Source organism: Aricia agestis, chromosome 13 (genome assembly GCF_905147365.1).
Source record: "Aricia agestis chromosome 13, ilAriAges1.1, whole genome shotgun sequence".
In the NCBI taxonomy this organism is placed as follows: domain Eukaryota; kingdom Metazoa; phylum Arthropoda; class Insecta; order Lepidoptera; family Lycaenidae; genus Aricia; species Aricia agestis.
Genome location: NC_056418.1, coordinates 8,011,036 through 8,029,772, shown reverse-complemented (window position 1 = coordinate 8,029,772; position 18,737 = coordinate 8,011,036). Strand labels below are relative to the sequence as shown.

Genomic DNA, 18,737 nt, shown 5'->3' with positions numbered 1-18,737 from the left:
TTTGCACTGTATTTGAGATATTATAATCTGTGGAAATCTACCCTGTTTTTTTTTATGTGAGGGTAGATTAATAATCGTCATATTCAACCGATCTTCCTTTCTTATTTAGTTCAGAGCAACCTATAATATTATATTGATATTTTATTCTCCCTGGGAAGAGAAACTTTAGTTGGGTGGGTGGGATGCTAATCTCTTCGGACAAAGCCCTCGTATAATTGTGATAGAACTTCACTTCATGGAAGTTCGTTTAATCACTAATTATACTCATTCTTTGTCCTCGAGATTAGCATTAAGTATACATGTAGATGTTGAGAGACAAAAATATCAACTATGTGTAATCAGAATGTTAGGTATATTTCAATATTATGTAGTTAACATAACAAAGAGTATTTAAATGTTACATAGTACAATCAAGAATTGTTTATAATACTTCCCGCAAAGAAAACATTATTTACCATATCCTGAATAACAATTCTGTTATAAAATCTACCAAAGGTTTGGGAGCTGCCACTCCAACCTACGGTTTTTAGCTCTAGAAGTTGCAGCGTGTCTAGCGTTGTGGGCAGTAAATACTGATACATCGATTCCACAACTTGCCACATGTTAGTTTTATCCATCCTTAGCGTTTATGATGAGATAGGTTTATGGGGCTTTTTTATACCAATAACTAGATTATAATTGCTACGTAATGATTGTGTTTTGCAAAGGTAGCAGCGTAATGTAACGATGGACAAATTTTAGGACGTCTGTGGAAGACGGGACGAACTAAAATTGGTTGTGGAGCACCTGGGCGTGAGGTTTCTAGCAAGTAGGTATGCCTCTTACGAATGACGCCTCGAAAACAGCCCGGTAACCAGGGTAACCTTCCGGTGAACATCTCCATTGCTGGAATGAGAGTTGATCTAAGTTTTAGATGGTCGAAAGATCAGGGACTCCGTTAAGAATAGGCTTTTAATTAAAGGGTACCACGGCTGCGTGGGCCAGAGGCGCACAACCATTATACCATGGGCTCTATCATCAACAATTTTTCTTAATTATTTCAAAATAATAGCAAAAGGGGGAAGCTATAAAAATAAAAGTTAGACCATGACAACATAAATGCATCAATGGCTACGGCATCCGGGTCCCGGTGCCAAGATATATATTTTTGCACTTTTATTTATCCTACTAGCGAACAAGTCAATTTCGGGAAAAAACAAAACGATCAACAATTTTTTGAAAAGCGTAATCAGCTAATTTCCACTCAATATCGGGGTGAACACGCCGTGATTCTGTGTCCGCAACGAAATTATCAATGGAGCCTATGTATGACGAAAAAACTATTAAATTACGTTTTCACACCATTGCCACAGTTGTCGAGTGACGTTAGTCAGGTGTGGAAACTGCACACCGCCCATGCGGTTGATGTAAGATACTGCTGTTACGTGTTATCTATTCTCAAAATAATGTGGCAGTCTCGATAACTTTTTGCAAGCACCTTGAGACCGAAAAAAGCGGCTAAATTTACAAGATAATTGATATGCTACCACTAGCGCGTTCACCACCACAGGCGACCCCCCATCCCGTTGTTGAGGCATCGCTGTAAATCTCTTAGCAAAATTTGTTTTGCACGATTTCATTAGCGGGGTTATCGATTATATCTTAAACCACCATTGAAGGTGATAATAGTGATAACGGTAAGTTCATGCGCTTATCGTAACTTTGTCATCCTCTTTCAAATTTAAATATTTACACCGTTCCAGTTCCTTTGTATATAACCAGTACTTAACGGCGGGACAGGACAGTGAGTAGCCCTACTAGGCGTGCGAATTCCCGGACTTTACACTGTTTTATTATCAATAACTTGTCAATTTCAGTTTTGATTTTTAAACATTTTTCTTGGGGTAAAGTGACTTGTAATTTTTCGGAGCCTATGACGAAACCCAGGAATTTACACGTAGTAGAAGGTGTATTGTTTACTCTTTTCCCAATTAATAATAAATCCTAAGGCGTCTAATAATCTAGTGGTGTCTGTAAGGTGTAAACACTGCGCCTGAGGGTCGAGCGTCTGCAGTCTCGCCACAAGGTTAACTTTAGCTCATTTGTGGTGAGAGTACCGACGAATCTTCTGTCGACTTTCGAGGCGCCGGAGTTCTGGCCGATGGATGTAGTCTATCGGAGGTTCCGGGGGAGACTCCGGAACGAAGCGAGTCACGTCGCCGGCAAAATGTGACAGTGTTAGTTTTTAAGTATATATAAAATATGTATGTTAGATTTAAGGTATTTATTATATAATTATATGTATGTTAGATTTAAGGTATTTGTTATATGGGCCTCTGATGCCGGAATTAAATGATTTGATTTGATTAGTAATAAGAGACCACTGGTCAATAAAGTTTGACAGCCTGCGGGCATATCTTACTTGGTCTAACGACGATTGTGGCTGCGACTCTGCGCTGGACGCGATGACCTCTTCGATGAGCTGGCCGGGCGGTCCTTGGGTGTAAAATGCTCCTTCCTGTGGATCCCCTTCGGCCTTTGACTCTGGGGAGGAACACGCTAGTTTAAGTTCGTTTGTTTAACAGGCGGGGGCTTCATTTCAGCTCCAGACCTTGATAATGCTTTCGCGGCTTTCAAGGTTTCTGCTAGTTTTTCTCCAAATAGAAGCTTGTCTATCTTGGTCGCCTGTAGCTGATCCTTCAGGTCTTTCTTGAGGCCATTAAGGGCGAAGCTTCTACGTATTAAGGAGTCTGTAGCTTGGCTATCACACATAAGCTCAGTTGCATCCATTAACAATTGTATAATTGTAGTATTTTTTGGTTCCGATGCAATGAGGAGAGAAATAGCTTCCGCTACGCATGACACTGCAGAAGCGCGTTGCTTCTGTCTGAGCTCAATGCCTTTGTCCCTTTTTAAGACAGCATCTGTAATAGCAAATACTGCTTCCGGATTCAAGGCGGGTGCATCTATCAATACACAATTGGCCGGCGGCAAGTACTTATCGAGAAGTTCTTTGCGAGCTTCTTTAGTTAAACCAGATGTGGCCACGTGTTGTAGCCTGACCGCGAGGTCAATTTGGATGTCTTTGCCATATGTTTTTAGCTGTGAGGGATCCTCTCCCAATATTTTTAATAACTCGTCATCGAGTTCTGGACGCTGTCCTTCAAGGCCACGGGTCTGGTCGACTGCAGGTGGCATGGCCGAATCAGAATCCGTTGCCATATTAGGTACCTGTTCAACCTGCCTGACAGCACTGCTGGTCAAAGGTATTGGGGCGTATGCCGCAGCGCTGGTGGAAGGCTGTTGTGCAACGGCCATCGAATTTGAACTAGGTAGCGGTTCGTTCACCACTGCGCTGGCCGGGGGCCGAGGGCTGACATGTCCGCCAGCAGGACCCGACGGTGTGATAGGCACACCTTGAATAAAGAAACGAACTGTTAATTTTATTGGTTAAGTGACTGTCCCAAAGGCAGTCCGCATAACCAATAATTTTTAAGCAAATATTAATAAAGTGACAACCCGAAATGGCCGACCGCATTAGTAATTTAATGCTTGTATGTATTTCATTACATTATCGACAAGGTGACATTCCCAGAGAATGCCCGCACTGTCGTTATTTGTAAAGTGTTAGCCACAGAGACTAACCGCATTACATATTTTGTGGGTAGGTTTGCTAATCGAGTTTCTACCACATTTATTACTAACTTTCAATGTATGGCGGCTCAGGCAGCGACCGAATTGTAACGGGTGTCTGCGACCGGGATCTTGAACTCGACGAATCCGACGAAGTGTTCGACGAGGACGATGAGGTCGATGTTGTAGTCTTAGATCGTGATAGACGATCTTTGCGTTTCACACGCTTGTATTGCTCTTCCATTTTCTTGATTTTCTTTGCAATAAGTTTAAAGTCGTCGTAATTATCACGTGTACGTTTGCCCATATTGGCTAACAGAACAATAAGGCGCGCGGAAATGTGCAGTCTGGCGAAGCACTGAATGCGTAATGAAGAACGGAAGATCGGTTGAATATGACGATTATTAATTTACCCTCACATAAAAAAAAAAACAGGGTAGATTTCCACAGATTATAATATCTCAAATACAGTGCAAAGATCTGGCGACACCGTCTGCCTACTACATATATACTTAATGCTAATCTCGAGGACAAAGCATGTGTATAAATTTTCTTACAAAGCGATAAGCGAAGCTTGACGCACGTGCGTAGCCTCTCCGTGCGCCGCGGTGGAATGGAGCCCTTAGGCACATGCTAGGCAATAGGCATCGAAGAGTGGGGCTTACTATAGTAAATCTTTGCTCAAGTGGGTTTTGGCAGATTTTATTTTTAATCTCTAGCACTTGGAGGCAGGGTCTCCAGATTGGGCGACAAGTAGCCAATTGGGCTATTTTGCGGTCCCCCGCGGCTACAAAAAATTTGGAATGGCGACTTATCGCCTGTTAGGCGACACGGTTTTTTACTTATCGCCTATTGGGCTACTGCCTACTATTGTATTTTCGTGAACGCGGCCATAATATCAACGAACGCAGCGATGCGTTGTCTATGCGCGGCCACTTCCACCCATAATCTGTGGTTCGCCGCGTGGGTACTGGGTGGCTGTTGAATATCCATGTCCCATGAATATCATTCTGTTTAGGAGCAGAGACAGGCAGTAGATATGTTGGATCGTAATTTGCTCGACACCATCCAACTTTTTGCAGCAGATGACGATTAATATGCATAAAAGATTTTTTATTTGTAAATACATAATTTTAAAATAAATACATAATATGAATTATAGATTTTCATTGCTAAATATATCACTTTTATAGTGAAAAAAAAAAAAAAACGCCAAAAATAAAAACAACTGGTTACCACTAATACAAATTTACAAGTAAGTATCCAATTAAAGCAAGAATCTTATGTTATATATTATAAGCTTCTTGAATTAAACGAAGCAAGTCTCCTTAAAACATTGATTAAATTACATGTAACTACATAACTCTAATGTAATAGAACAGTAGCATGCATGATAATATTATTCATACGTTTTATTGACATTACTTTTAATTACCGTTTTTTTTTATTGGGCTACTTTGGGCTATCTTTTTATCGCGAAGTGGCGATTTAACCGGTCTTTGATCTGGCAACCCTGCTTGGAGGAGTGACTTGTTGAGCAAAGGACTCGTTTCCAGCTCCCAATAAAAAAAAAAAAAGAGTGACTTGTCAAAATTTACAAAAATCATCAAGTTTGACGATTGGAGTTGGTTTGCGGTGATTTTTATTCAGTACCTAATATAAAAAAAATACAAAGATGACTACTAAGAATAAAACAGAAGAAACAAAGAAAGAAAAGCCCGAGGCAACACCGGCACCAAGTGATGATTTGGTACAGTAGATTCCATTAATTGTGTATGTATGATATTGTATCAAAGTGGCAAACAATTGATGATTTTTTGTTTTCAGTCTGAAGAAGATAAGCGTCTCCAAGAGGAGCTTAATATGCTTGTTGAAAAGTTAATGGTACGTAGTGTTTAAAAGTTCATAACACGAAACTGCTACAGTTATATTTATGTCACTATACTTTAACCTGAAATTGATTTATTCCCCAGGGTAACGATGTCGACTTGTATTTGCCAGCCCTACAAATGCTGAGCAATCTCATCCGGACTTCTACAACTTCTATGACATCAGTACCTAAACCTCTGAAATTCCTTAGAGAACACTACCCGTCTCTCAAGGAAGTTTATGAAAAAATTAAAGATGAAAAGACAAAGAAGTATTGTGCAGATGTAGTTTCAGTCCTAGCCATGGGAGTCAGTGGTTCACTTGTAAGTAGAAACAAAGAAAACAATATAATAAACTATAATTATTGAAGCCTCTAAGAATAATAACTTAGGCTCTTGATTTTAATTCATTAAGCTGAAAAGTTTTAATATGATGTGTACATATTTTAGGTTTTACTACATTTTCTTGGTGTAGCAATTTACTAGAACTGCTTAGTTATATACCTTTAAAAAATATATATTTAATATTTTACGCCTGGTGTAGTGGCTTTTCCAACATAACAAAGAACTTCAGTAAAAGCAGAGTAATTAATATTCATTTTAATAAGTGCTACAGAATTTGTGTTGTCTTTTTTGACAGGATGCTGCTGAGAAGCGTGAATGTCTCAAGTATTGTTTATTGGGAACAAAGTCAAATGTCGGGGAGTGGGGGCATGAATATGTCAGGTACTCTATTACTTTACATTACAGCAAGAGCTTACTTGAGACAGAACAACTGAGACAGGCTATTGCTATACAAAACACATAAGTACATAAAACACTAAACAATCTTTTGCAACAAGATAATCCTAATGTATGTTGGTTTCAAGTGGGCATTTGCTCTTACTTTTAATCAAAACAACCAATGCTTAAAAATATTTCTTTTATAACTTTTTTACTTCCACATAGTGATGATTTTCTTTATAATTTTAGGCAGCTGGAAGGAGAAATAGCAGAGGAATGGAATGTGGAGAACATGGACACTCTGCTGCCCCTGGTGTGTGACGTGGTAGCCTTTGACATGCAGCACTCTGCCGAGATTCAAGCCTGTGATCTACTTATGGAAATTGATCGTCTCAATCTGCTCACTCAACACATGGATCAGAGCAATTATGCTCGTGTCTGTTTGTATTTGATTGGGTAAGAGTTGCTTTTCATATGCATTATATTCTTTACCCCTTATTAGTCAAAGATCCTTAGATCATTGTATACAAATTATAGTTAGACAATGTTTCCTTCTACTCTATCAGGATACTTTTCTAATGTGAATTGTTGTGTAAATGTATTATGTTGTGTTTTTATAAGTTTTTGCTGCAGCATTGTTTCTATTATGAATTTCTCTTATATCTTATTTCAGATGTGCTAGCTATGTAGTAGAACCAGAATCTACACAAATCCTGCAAGGTGTCCTGGACACATACTTACGTTTTGAGGAGTACCCTCGTGCGTTGTTGGTGGCTATGCAACTACATGATACACAAAAATGTGAAGCTATTCTGAATGCTTGCAAAGATGGGTAAGTGCTCTTATAGTAAAGGTATATTAAAATGTAATGTACCATTAAATAAAATCATATTGTGTTGTAACATAAGACATTATTTTCTTCAGTCTGGTCAAGAAGCAGCTTTGTTACATGATGGCCCGTCAGTATGTTCCAATTGAACCAGAAGATGAGGACCTGAGGAGCATCCTTCTGAATGCCCATGTTACTGAACACTTCCATAGTTTGGCCAGAGAGGTAAACACTTTTTATTGTTATACAATTTCAATTTTGGACAGAATTTACTTTAATTAATGTAAATGTTTCCTCAACTTTGTTTGCACAAACATTTGCTTATTGTGCAATTTTCTGGGATAAAACAATCCAATGTTCTTTCATATGGCTTAACAGTCAACATACATAATATATTTTTACCAATTTTCACCAAAATCAGTTTAGAGGTTGAAGTAACAGACAGATAATAACTTTCATAGTATTTATAATGTTAGTAAAGCTATTTTTCCTTTGAAACAACTTGAAACATTTTCAGCTTGACATCATGGAACCAAAAACTCCTGAAGAGGTATACAAAACCTGGCTAGAGTCTGCTGGCTCTGCTCTGAGGCCATCTCTTCTAGCTGAACATCCAGTAGACTCAGCCCGACAAAATCTGTCTGCGACATTCGTCAATGCATTTGTCAATGCTGGCTTTGGACGCGATAAACTCGTCACAACTGAAGACGGCAACAAGTGGATGTATAAGAATAAAGACCATGGTTTGTATTAATTTTTTGATTATTATTATTAAATATCTTAATATATATATTTTTTGTGTGCGTGTGTATGTGACTGAACTCCTCCTAAACGACTGGACCAATTTTGATGAAATTTTTTGTGTGTGTTCGTGGAGATTCGAGAATGGTTTAGATTTACAGTTTGGTCTACTGGAAAATGTTTTTTCAATTAATTTCTTATTTATAAGGAGTTGTTGATTTTGGAATGTTTTACATTAGATCCGGCGGACGGCGCTATCATCGCATTCAATATTATTCTATTTCAATTTTAGTTTGTCCTGACAGATGGTGCTACGATTAATTTGAAAAAAATTTTGTTATTCAATTCATGTGCTGATTAAAATATTAAATAAATAACACATAGGCTACAATTTTAACCGACTTTCAAAATGGGGGAGGTGTTATGTTCGTTTTCTTATATTCAACGATTACTCCGCCGTTTGTTAACCGATTTTCAAAATTTTTCTTTTGGTATATAGGGTATCATCCCAATTTGGTATTATATTCAGAAAAGTGGTGATCTGATGAAGGATCCATAAGTAATCGAGGGAACTCCTCAAAACTTATAGGGAAACATATGGTGACTTCGGTTTCGTGAGAAGTATTCTAAGCATATGCTACCAACAAGTAAGATTTTGCACTGGGATATACCTGGTATACCGTGGTTCGGAAGGTGCTGAGAGAATTCCTGATTCTTTATAGATACAAGTTTGGGAGTTTCGGCGTTGTTTTAAGAACAGAAAGCATATGCTACTATGCAAATTACATTCTTCATCATCATCATCATCATCATCACTACCATATTATACCATTTCATAGTCTTTTAGATCGAGACTCGAGTTTGTCAAGCGATAATTAAAAAAAATCTATATCTACCTAATATTATAAACCTGAAGAGTATGTTTGCTTGAACGCGTCAATCTCAGAAACTACAGGTCCGATTTAAAAACTTATCTCAGTGTTAGATAGATCATTTATCGAGTAAGACTCATCATTTATCGAGAAGGTTATATTATATTATTACTCTAAGACTAATACGACAGAAAAAACTCAGGAAAATGTGGGAAAAACGGGGGAAATATTTTTTATGGGAAAATGTACCTACGGATTCTGTAAAATTTCTAATTTACGCGGGCGAAGCCGCGCGGGACATCTAGTATTATTATAACATTGTTCTTGTCAATTACTGTATAAAAAAAATGGCTCCCACACCAGTTTCGGTGATGGTGGCCGGTTGCATTGAAACCAGGCCAGCTACGCAGGAGTAATTTTATAGTACCCAAGTGTGTGCGCAGTACACAAGAGCACTCTCTATTCCTTTACTCTCATAACCCAGTGGGACGGAAGACCGACACGACCGGCGAGAGATCAGGCGCAGGACCGACTTTTTTACATGCCCATCCGATGGATCATCTTACTTGTCAGACAATCAGGTGATCAGCCTGCATGGTCCTAACCAAACTTGGAAATAGCATGTTTCCAACGCAGCAATCGAACCCACGACCTCCGAGTTAAGAGCCGCGCTCTATACCACTAGACCACGGAGGCGTTCAATTACTGTATACATATTTGGTGGCAATAATGTTTTATAAATAAAAATTTTAATTACATAATTTTGTCCACTTTACAGGCATGTTGTCAGCAGCAGCATCTTTGGGTATTATACATCTATGGGATGTTGATGGTGGTCTGACACCTATTGACAAGTATTTGTACACTTCAGAAGAACATATCAAAGCAGGAGCTCTGTTGGCCCTCGGTCTTGTCAACTGCGGCGTACGCAATGAGTGTGATCCAGCCTTAGCGCTGCTCGCTGATTATTTGCTACACTCTAGTGTCAATTTGAGGATCAGTAGTATTCTTGGTGAGTTTCTAAATTTTTAAAGTTTGTATGATACAACATCTATATTTATACACTATAATATATAGGTAATTTTACTTAAAAGGGGGTCTCAAACAAACAAAAAACGGGTTTGTGAATAAAGATTCTTGTATCTTGTATAAAGATTCTTGTATACTGGCAAGAACAAAACAGTGAAATCCATTTAACACTTTCATATTTAACATTCTTTGATAACTTCTGCAAAATATAACCATTAACCACAATATTTTTGGTTTTGTGAAGAATCTATCTTGCTCTCACCTAATGCTATCTCGCTCAGGTCTTGGTCTGACACATGCAATTTATATTAATCACCAGGCTATTTAACATATTGTAGAACATTATCCATCCTGCTCCCACTTAACTATATTGTGTATTGCTATCTCGCTCAGGGCTGGGTCTGGCGTACGCGGGTACGCAACGCGAGGACGTGCTGTCTCACCTGCTGCCGGTGCTGTCGGACGCGTCCGCCACCCCCGAGGTGCTGGGCCTGGCCGCTGTGGCCGCCGGACTCATCGTTGTCGGCTCGTGCAATGGAGAGGTTAGTGTTTACTGTACATAATATTATATGTTTTATAATGTAATAATAATAATGAATTCTTTATTTGCTCGTAAACAAAAAAAACAAGAAACAAAAAACTACAAAAACAAAAGAAATAACAAAAAAAAAGGAAAATAATGAAGATGTGCAAAATGGCTGCCTTATTGCTTTAAGCGGTTTCTTCCAGACAACCAAACGGCAAACCTGTGTATGACAAGTTGTGTCGCGTCAGTCTGGTATAACGTTCATTCTTAAATATCATTTATCACGCCTTCTCTTTCATATGTCAAAAACAATGTATTTATAGTTTGTGCGTTTTATGATGATATGCGTGACACATTATAATTGACAATAGTAGGGAAGTTACCTAATAGAGCAAGAGCCCGTGAGGGCCAGACCTTCGTCTTTTTATAAAACCTGAAAGTTCTTCTGTGTATATCCCCAATACAGGTAAGAATGATCCCCACCCATGAAACCTGGGTAGTGGTGGCTTTGGCAGGTAATAGGTAGCAAAGGTGTAAAAAATTCCGCCTCAAATTTATCAATTTATAAAACTCAATTTCTTTATATTTTATTCATAATAATATTAAAACTCGCGTTGCTCATTGCCAGACACTTAGTATGGTTACAACCCCCTGCCGGACACCCCTAAACTATTATAATTTGTAATTATACTTACGTTATATTATAAAAGCTAAATTTTACATATGTTTTTTGGAGAACTATTTAATAATGTTTCCTTAGTAGCCGGACAGTTTCGAGGGTTCTATCGTCCTGCCAGACGTATTGAATGTGTACAATACTTGTGAGCGCGAGGAGCATATATAGCAACGGGTGCGAGTGAAATAGAGTGTTCGGTCTATTGCGATCCTTTACTGCACATCTACTGTTGTTTACTCCGAATTATCTAGTAATCTTTTTTCTAATTTTTTGAGAAATTTGATTGAATAAAATTATTACAGTCTGAGCAATAAATTTTTAAAACAATATTCTGTAAAATTTTACAATAAAATATCAATCATATCAAAAATCTAGTAACTCAATTCATATTATTTCTAAATTTTATGAAGTTTATTATATTTAATTCAACTGAAATTTCAAAGTCATCAAAATCTTATTGTTTATTATACAGAAGAACAATTTTTTTGTTAATAAAAAATTTAGAGGAAAATGAATTTATTTAAATCAAATATTTAATCTTCTTCATTGTCATCGTAGTTGATATCTTCATTTTCGTCGTCACTGCTACTCCACTCCCTAGATTCATCGTTATCAACATCGTCTTCTTCGCCTGCTTCTGCAACAGTAAAATTAAACCAAGTTAATTTAATTTTAATTAGTCACAAATTAATGTGAAATAATTTAACATAATTATTATATACCTGATACGGTTTTAAGCGATTCACTGACATAATTCGGTAGTTGATCCCCTTCAAACCATTTTGGAAGATGACCACTACCAGTTTAAATGGTTTGAAGGGGATCAACTACCGAATTATGTCAGTGAATCGCTTAAAACCGTATCAGGTATATAATAATTATGTTAAATTATTTCACATTAATTTGTGACTAATTAAAATTAAATTAACTTGGTTTAATTTTACTGTTGCAGAAGCAGGCGAAGAAGACGATGTTGATAACGATGAATCTAGGGAGTGGAGTAGCAGTGACGACGAAAATGAAGATATCAACTACGATGACAATGAAGAAGATTAAATATTTGATTTAAATAAATTCATTTTCCTCTAAATTTTTTATTAACAAAAAAATTGTTCTTCCGTATAATAAACAATAAGATTTTGATGACTTTGAAATTTCAGTTGAATTAAATATAATGAACTTCATAAAATTTAGAAATAATATGAATTGAGTTACTAGATTTTTGATATGATTGATATTTTATTGTAAAATTTTACAGAATATTGTTTTAAAAATTTATTGCTCAGACTGTAATAATTTTATTCAATCAAATTTCTCAAAAAATTAGAAAAAAGATTACTAGATAATTCGGAGTAAACAACAGTAGATGTGCAGTAAAGGATCGCAATAGACCGAACACTCTATTTCACTCGCACCCGTTGCTATATATGCTCCTCGCGCTCACAAGTATTGTACACATTCAATACGTCTGGCAGGACGATAGAACCCTCGAAACTGTCCGGCTACTAAGGAAACATTATTAAATAGTTCTCCAAAAAACATATGTAAAATTTAGCTTTTATAATATAACGTAAGTATAATTACAAATTATAATAGTTTAGGGGTGTCCGGCAGGGGGTTGTAACCATACTAAGTGTCTGGCAATGAGCAACGCGAGTTTTAATATTATTATGAATAAAATATAAAGAAATTGAGTTTTATAAATTGATAAATTTGAGGCGGAATTTTTTACACCTTTGCTACCTATTACCTGCCAAAGCCACCACTACCCAGGTTTCATGGGTGGGGATCATTCTTACCTGTATTGGGGATATACACAGAAGAACTTTCAGGTTTTATAAAAAGACGAAGGTCTGGCCCTCACGGGCTCTTGGACTATAACAAAAATTAATCGATAGTTTAAAAATATCGAATCACTTCGTAAAGGAATTGCAATCGAAATTATCGATTTCGTACTGACATTTCAGTGCTGCCGGCGATTTATGATGGCCGCCCTTTTTTATCGATTTGATTTCGATTCAACAGAGTCAATCTCTATTGACATAAGTTCCGTTTCATGCATGTGACATTTTTCAAATGTTTTCGTAACAATAATTTTATACTCCTATTTCACAGTTAATATTTATTATTTTATATTAATAAGTTAGCATTTAGCAACTTTTCATGTTTATTCATTTACAATTATAGGAAACATTTGTTTTTGTAGATGGAATATAATTTATTACATTTTGATTTTTTTTTGTTTTCTTGTAAAAAAACCCGTAGCAAGGAATATGAAAACTGTCACCCATATCATCTTAAAACGCACAAACTATAGTGGTAGTAATGAAAGAGAAGGCGTGATATGTATACCTTTTACTTTAATAAAACTGAGATTAACTAAAAATTAAAGACAATTAAAGTCTCATATAAAGTATGTTATGAGTTTTAGTTGAATATTATGCACTGTTATGGCAAATAAATTAACTAACTATATTTTCTAATTTTTCTAGGTCTCCTGTGCTATAATCCAGAGGCTTATAGAAGATAACAAAGAACTTCACTCGTCGACATTTGCGAGGTTCTTGCATTTAGGTCTAGGATTGTGTTTCTTAGGTAAGTTTTAATAAAATAATCAACATATTTTCTTCTGTTACAAGATATAAGAGGTATGTACTATCAGAGAAGTTGATTCCTAGGCAGATGGCGGATCTAAGTAATTTGGTCGCGTTAAGTCAAACTCATCCGACAGATCACACCTACACTGAATTGACATAAGTCGACCACATGAGCCATGACGTAGGTCCGTCAACTGCCTAGGAATCAATTTCCTGAATGGTACCATAGAGGAAATTGATTTCTTCTTCTAGGCAGTTGACGGACAAATGCGGCCTGTGATCGGTTTCACTTAACGCGACCATATTACTTAGATTTGCCATCTGCCTAGGAATCAACTTCTATGATAGTACAAAAGTATTACTTAATAATATTGTTTAACTTAATATAATACTTTTGTGAGTATTGCATAATTGTAGGACTTAGATTTATACAAGGTGTAACAAAACTAAGTGATAATATTTTAGGGTGTGTACCTACTTGTTCCTCTTAGAGAATTCACTGTGAAAGAAGCAGCGCTGAAAGACCAATTAATTTTCACTTTTGTATTGGAAAACTCATGACGCTGGGGTGCTTGCCCTATGCCCATACAAAAGTGAAAAAAAAATTGGTCTTTCAGAGCTGCTACTTTCATGTTGAACTCTCTACATTCTACAAGGAAGTAGGAACACATATACATTACACACCCTAAAATTATACGACTCTTTAATTATTTAGGATGTAAGGAGCGTACAGAGGCGACGATGGCCGCGCTAGAAGTGTTACCGGAGCCGCAACAGTCGCTTTGCCAGACCACGCTGTCCATGTGTGCGTACGCGGGTACCGGCGACGTGCTCATCGTTCAACAGATGCTGCACATCTGCTCTAAGCATTACGACACTGATGTAAGTACGCACACATTACGCCTCTAGTCCACCGACGCTGCGAACTGCGAAATATCTGCGAAACCAATGTGAAACAGGAATATAGCGAGATGCAATATAAGCCATTGTCCTGTGGCGGATGAGACAGTAAATCGGTTTGCCGCTGTTTCGCAGTTCGCAGCGTCGGTGGACTAGAGGCGTTAGAATGGATAAAAAAATTATGTGTACGCATATGCACACATATGTGTACGCAATAGTGTTCGCAGGGGACGTACACGCATGCATACGCAACACTGCGGACGCAGTACGTACTCCAAAGTATACGCTACTTTGCTCGCGGTATACGTTTTATGCGACTTGTAACGTGTACACTGTACACAATACAAAGAAGACGAAATAGCAGTGTAAACTCTTTTATTGAAAAGGATTTCATTAACTTGTATGATTACGTTTTCCGACCTATAAATTTTCCTATAAAATATACTTAATGTAAAATTAAAATGTATTAAATTTTAATTACTTTAGAGTAATTTTAAGCAATATATAACTTTCATATTTAACAGAATGAGCAATCATCGACCGAAGATACAGCATTTAAGAAGCAAGACAAGAAGGAATCTAAGGAAGGCACCTCGTCTAGGAGCTCCGCCAGCGCCGACCAGAAAGATGATAAAAACAAAAGTAAGACTACAATTTGTGTGGTAAAGTCGAATGCTATGTTAGCATAAAACATAAATGTGATTATTATAGCAATTATTGTTTAATTACATTTAAGTAATTAATGTTCCACTCTGAGTATGGCAGTTACACACTTGAGTGTTTCATTACATCTACGATACTTTAATTCAAAATTTTGACATAAGCCCCATACATTATCTGTATAACTCTTCATTTATTTGAAGGCTAATCATAAATTAATGTGTCTGAGTACGACGGTAAGATAGTTTTATAATAGTATAATATTTTGTCAACACTTCATTTTTTGAGTTATAGAATCAACAATTTGTATCATCTTAAGTTGCAACGTATCTTACTTTTTTTAATTTTTTTTTATTATGAAATAAGGGGGCAAACGAGCAAACGGGTCACCTGATGGAAAGCAACTTCCGTCGCCCATGGACACTCGCAGCTTCAGAAGAGCTGCAGGTGCGTTGCCGGCCTTTTAAGAGGGAATAGGGTAATAGGGGAGGGTAGGGATGGGAAGGGAAGGGAATAGGGGAGGGTAGGGGATTGGGCCTCCGGTAAACTCACTCACTCGGCGAAACACAGCGCAAGCGCTGTTTCACGCCGGTTTTCTGTGAGAACGTGGTATTTCTCCGGTCGAGCCGGCCCATTCGTGCCGAAGCATGGCTCTCCCACGTATGAAAATACTTAGGGATAGGAAGTAAACATGTTTACAGCCAATATTAAAATATTGGCTGTAAACATGTTTACTTTTAGCGGTTGTACTTGTAACACGCGTTATCACCTGTTTTTTTTCAAAGGCAAGTCGAAGGAGTCAAAGAGCAAGGACAAGGAGAAGGAGGCAAACAAGGAGCTGTCGTCGGTGCAGGCGGTGGCCGCGCTCGGCGTCGCCGCCATCGCGCTGGCCGAGGAGACCGGCGCCGAGATGTGCACAAGGATCTTTGGACAGCTGGTAAGTTTTTTTTTTCTTGTGAGAAGGGGGGGTTTTGCCAATTAAAACTGTTTACGAATTTTCCGTCAGCAGGTCAATTTATAATAGCGCAGAGTCGAAGCGAAGCGAATTCCCCAAAGGCTGAACACAGAATATTCAACCTTAACTCGGGAGCCTAACGCATTGATGCGAATTCGCGCGGCCTTTTTAAATAGGAACTTATTTTTTGAGCAGTTATTTAAATATTTGAAATGTTATTATGATGCAATGTGCAGGCTTGGGAGATTTAAATGAAAGATGAGTTGTAACCGCGAAAGATGTTTAATGACTAACTTAAGAACTAATTACATTATCTTATATAGCTAATAGCAGGGAGGTGAGCCGCACACTACAATGATATGACAGTTGAAAAAAATATTGAGCTGTCCAATAACTGAATGAGCGGTAAAAATGATGGAATGAGCGGTTCGATAAATTAATAAGCGGTAAAAATGATGGAATGAGCGGTTCGATAACGACTTAACAGAAGGCCTACTTAACCACGGATACCGAACCGGGGGGTCGAGGGGGCGCAGCGCGCCAAAACAAAAACACAACACAATCCAGAAATTTTGTTTACTTTACTGCTTAGTTTTAACTGCTAAACTAGTTATTAAACGTGCCATTTATAATTTTTAACTTACCAAAACTGCTATTTACGACTGCCAATTAAATCAGTGCCTTTTTAAATTTTCAGAAGTAATTAAGTGCGTTAACGCTTTGAAGTTAAGGTTCAATTTGTTATGCTCAGTTTTAATAATTCGCTTCGATGCGCTTCGACTCTGCGCTAGTAAAAATTGACCCTAACAGTTTTTTTGTAACAAGTGTGAGGGATACCAATTTACGTTGCGGGCCCCTGATCTTGCGCCAATCTTGTTGTCCATCTGCCCCAGTGGGTTGGTGGAAAGTAAAGACTATAGCTGTTGTCACCAGCAGTATTTCCTACTACTGGACTAATACGACCGACAAACCTTCAAGAAGAGAGCGTATTCCCTGTTAAAACCAGCAACGCACCTGCAGCTCTTCGAGATGTTGCGAGTGGCTCGAGCGCGCGCGGCGCGGCTCGTGGTAGCACGCGCCGTGAGGACGCAACCGCGCCACCACTTTCATAGGGAGCGTGGCTCGAGCTGGTGCGTGATAATAACGCGTCGCTCGAGCTAGCCCGAGCCACCCTTTTACACGGCGCGTGGCTCGAGCAGGCGCGGCGCGGTTTGTGATATCACACGCCGTGAGAAGCCAGCTTGAAATTACCGATGACTGATGAGTGATGACACACTATTCATGAAATTCCGTCGCGTTATATTGTGTGCGTTTGACACTGCTGACGTAATCATGCCGAACGTCCGCCGCGGAACTACGGCATAGTGTGTTTAGACACTTACAGCACTATTATAACAAGGAATCCTTCATTACAGGGTCGGTACGGCGAGCCGGCGGTGCGTCGCGCGGTGCCGCTCGCTATTGCGCTGTGCTCGGTGTCCAACCCGCAGCTGTCCGTCATCGACGTCCTCAACAAGTACTCGCACGACGCCGACAACGACGTCGCGTACAACGCCATCTTCGCCATGGGCCTCGTCGGCGCTGGTACCAATAACGCCAGGTGACGAGATTGTTTTGTAGCTTTTGAAGTATGATTTGATATATTTTAAATTCAAACACTGTCTTTTACGCCAACACGATATTCGTGACGAAACTACATATTGCTATCCAGCACCATATTAAAAAAAATGCGTTTCTGTATATTTTCCAAAAGCATTTGACGTAAATGAGGTTTGCGAAAACCGTCTGTTATACCTAACTCATAATATAAACGATAAATAACTCATATTTATATAGGTTGGCAACAATGCTGCGCGCGCTTGCCCTGTACCACGGCAAGTCGCCGGTGCATCTGTTCATGGTGCGGCTGGCGCAGGGGCTGTGCCACGCGGGCAAGGGAACGGTGACGCTCTGTCCCGCTCACGCCGACCGCCGCCTGCTCAACCGTCCCGCTCTAGCTGCCCTGCTAGTGGTGCTCACCGCGTTCCTTGACTGCAAGAACAGTGAGTATTTTCTTAATTGTTAGGATTATTTTAAGTTATTCTTATGTTAGATATTTTAAACAAATTTAACCTCAGAAGTAAACTTTATTTTTCTCGTTTGTAGTATGTAATTACAAGGTTATAAGTCTTTGAATTAAAAATCATTGTATTTGTTACAGTTATTCTTGGCAAATCCCACTACCTTCTGTATGTTCTGTCTGCGGCCTTCCAACCCCGTTGGCTGGTCACTTTGGATGAGAATCAACAGCCCCTCAACGTCAGTGTTCGTGTGGGACAGGTCAGTACATTACCAAACAAAAAGTAGTATTGAAATTGTTTTAGAATCTAGGGTGATTTATGTGCTTATTGGACCCAGCCCAGAATTATTTTAATCTAAAAAACCTTTAATATATTTCAGGCAGTAGATGTGATTGGAAAGGCTGGCACACCAAAAACTATTGCTGGATCGCACACACACACCACACCAGTTCTCCTCTCGTTTGGTGAGAGAGCAGAGTTGGCGACGGACGAGTACATTCCCCTGTCGCCGGTCATGGAAGGTTTTGTCATACTCAAAAAGAATGAAGACAGTGTTATGGCATCCGTACAATAAGTAATCTAACCTACATATATTTTTAGTATTAATGTATTCTATCTTATATGTCAAAAAAGTTTTTAATAAATAGCTTAAAAACAAAATGTTTGTTTATTTTGTAGTTTATTAATTA

At 38.4% G+C, this 18,737-nt stretch overlaps 1 protein-coding gene across 1 annotated transcript; it reads left to right on the top strand.

The window, feature by feature from the left end:
- Positions 1 to 5,199: 5,199 nt before the first annotated feature.
- Positions 5,200 to 18,702, top strand: LOC121732926 (26S proteasome non-ATPase regulatory subunit 2). Its single transcript, XM_042122953.1, has 18 exons — positions 5,200 to 5,362; positions 5,440 to 5,496; positions 5,586 to 5,804; positions 6,121 to 6,206; positions 6,453 to 6,659; positions 6,877 to 7,035; positions 7,128 to 7,257; positions 7,550 to 7,775; positions 9,424 to 9,657; positions 10,068 to 10,216; positions 13,369 to 13,471; positions 14,189 to 14,355; positions 14,898 to 15,015; positions 15,819 to 15,970; positions 17,404 to 17,588; positions 17,825 to 18,030; positions 18,189 to 18,307; positions 18,428 to 18,702. The coding sequence occupies exons 1-18, from the start codon at positions 5,288 to 5,290 to the stop codon at positions 18,620 to 18,622; spliced, it is 2,787 nt and encodes a 928-aa protein (XP_041978887.1). The 5' UTR covers positions 5,200 to 5,287; the 3' UTR covers positions 18,623 to 18,702.
- Positions 18,703 to 18,737: the final 35 nt, after the last annotated feature.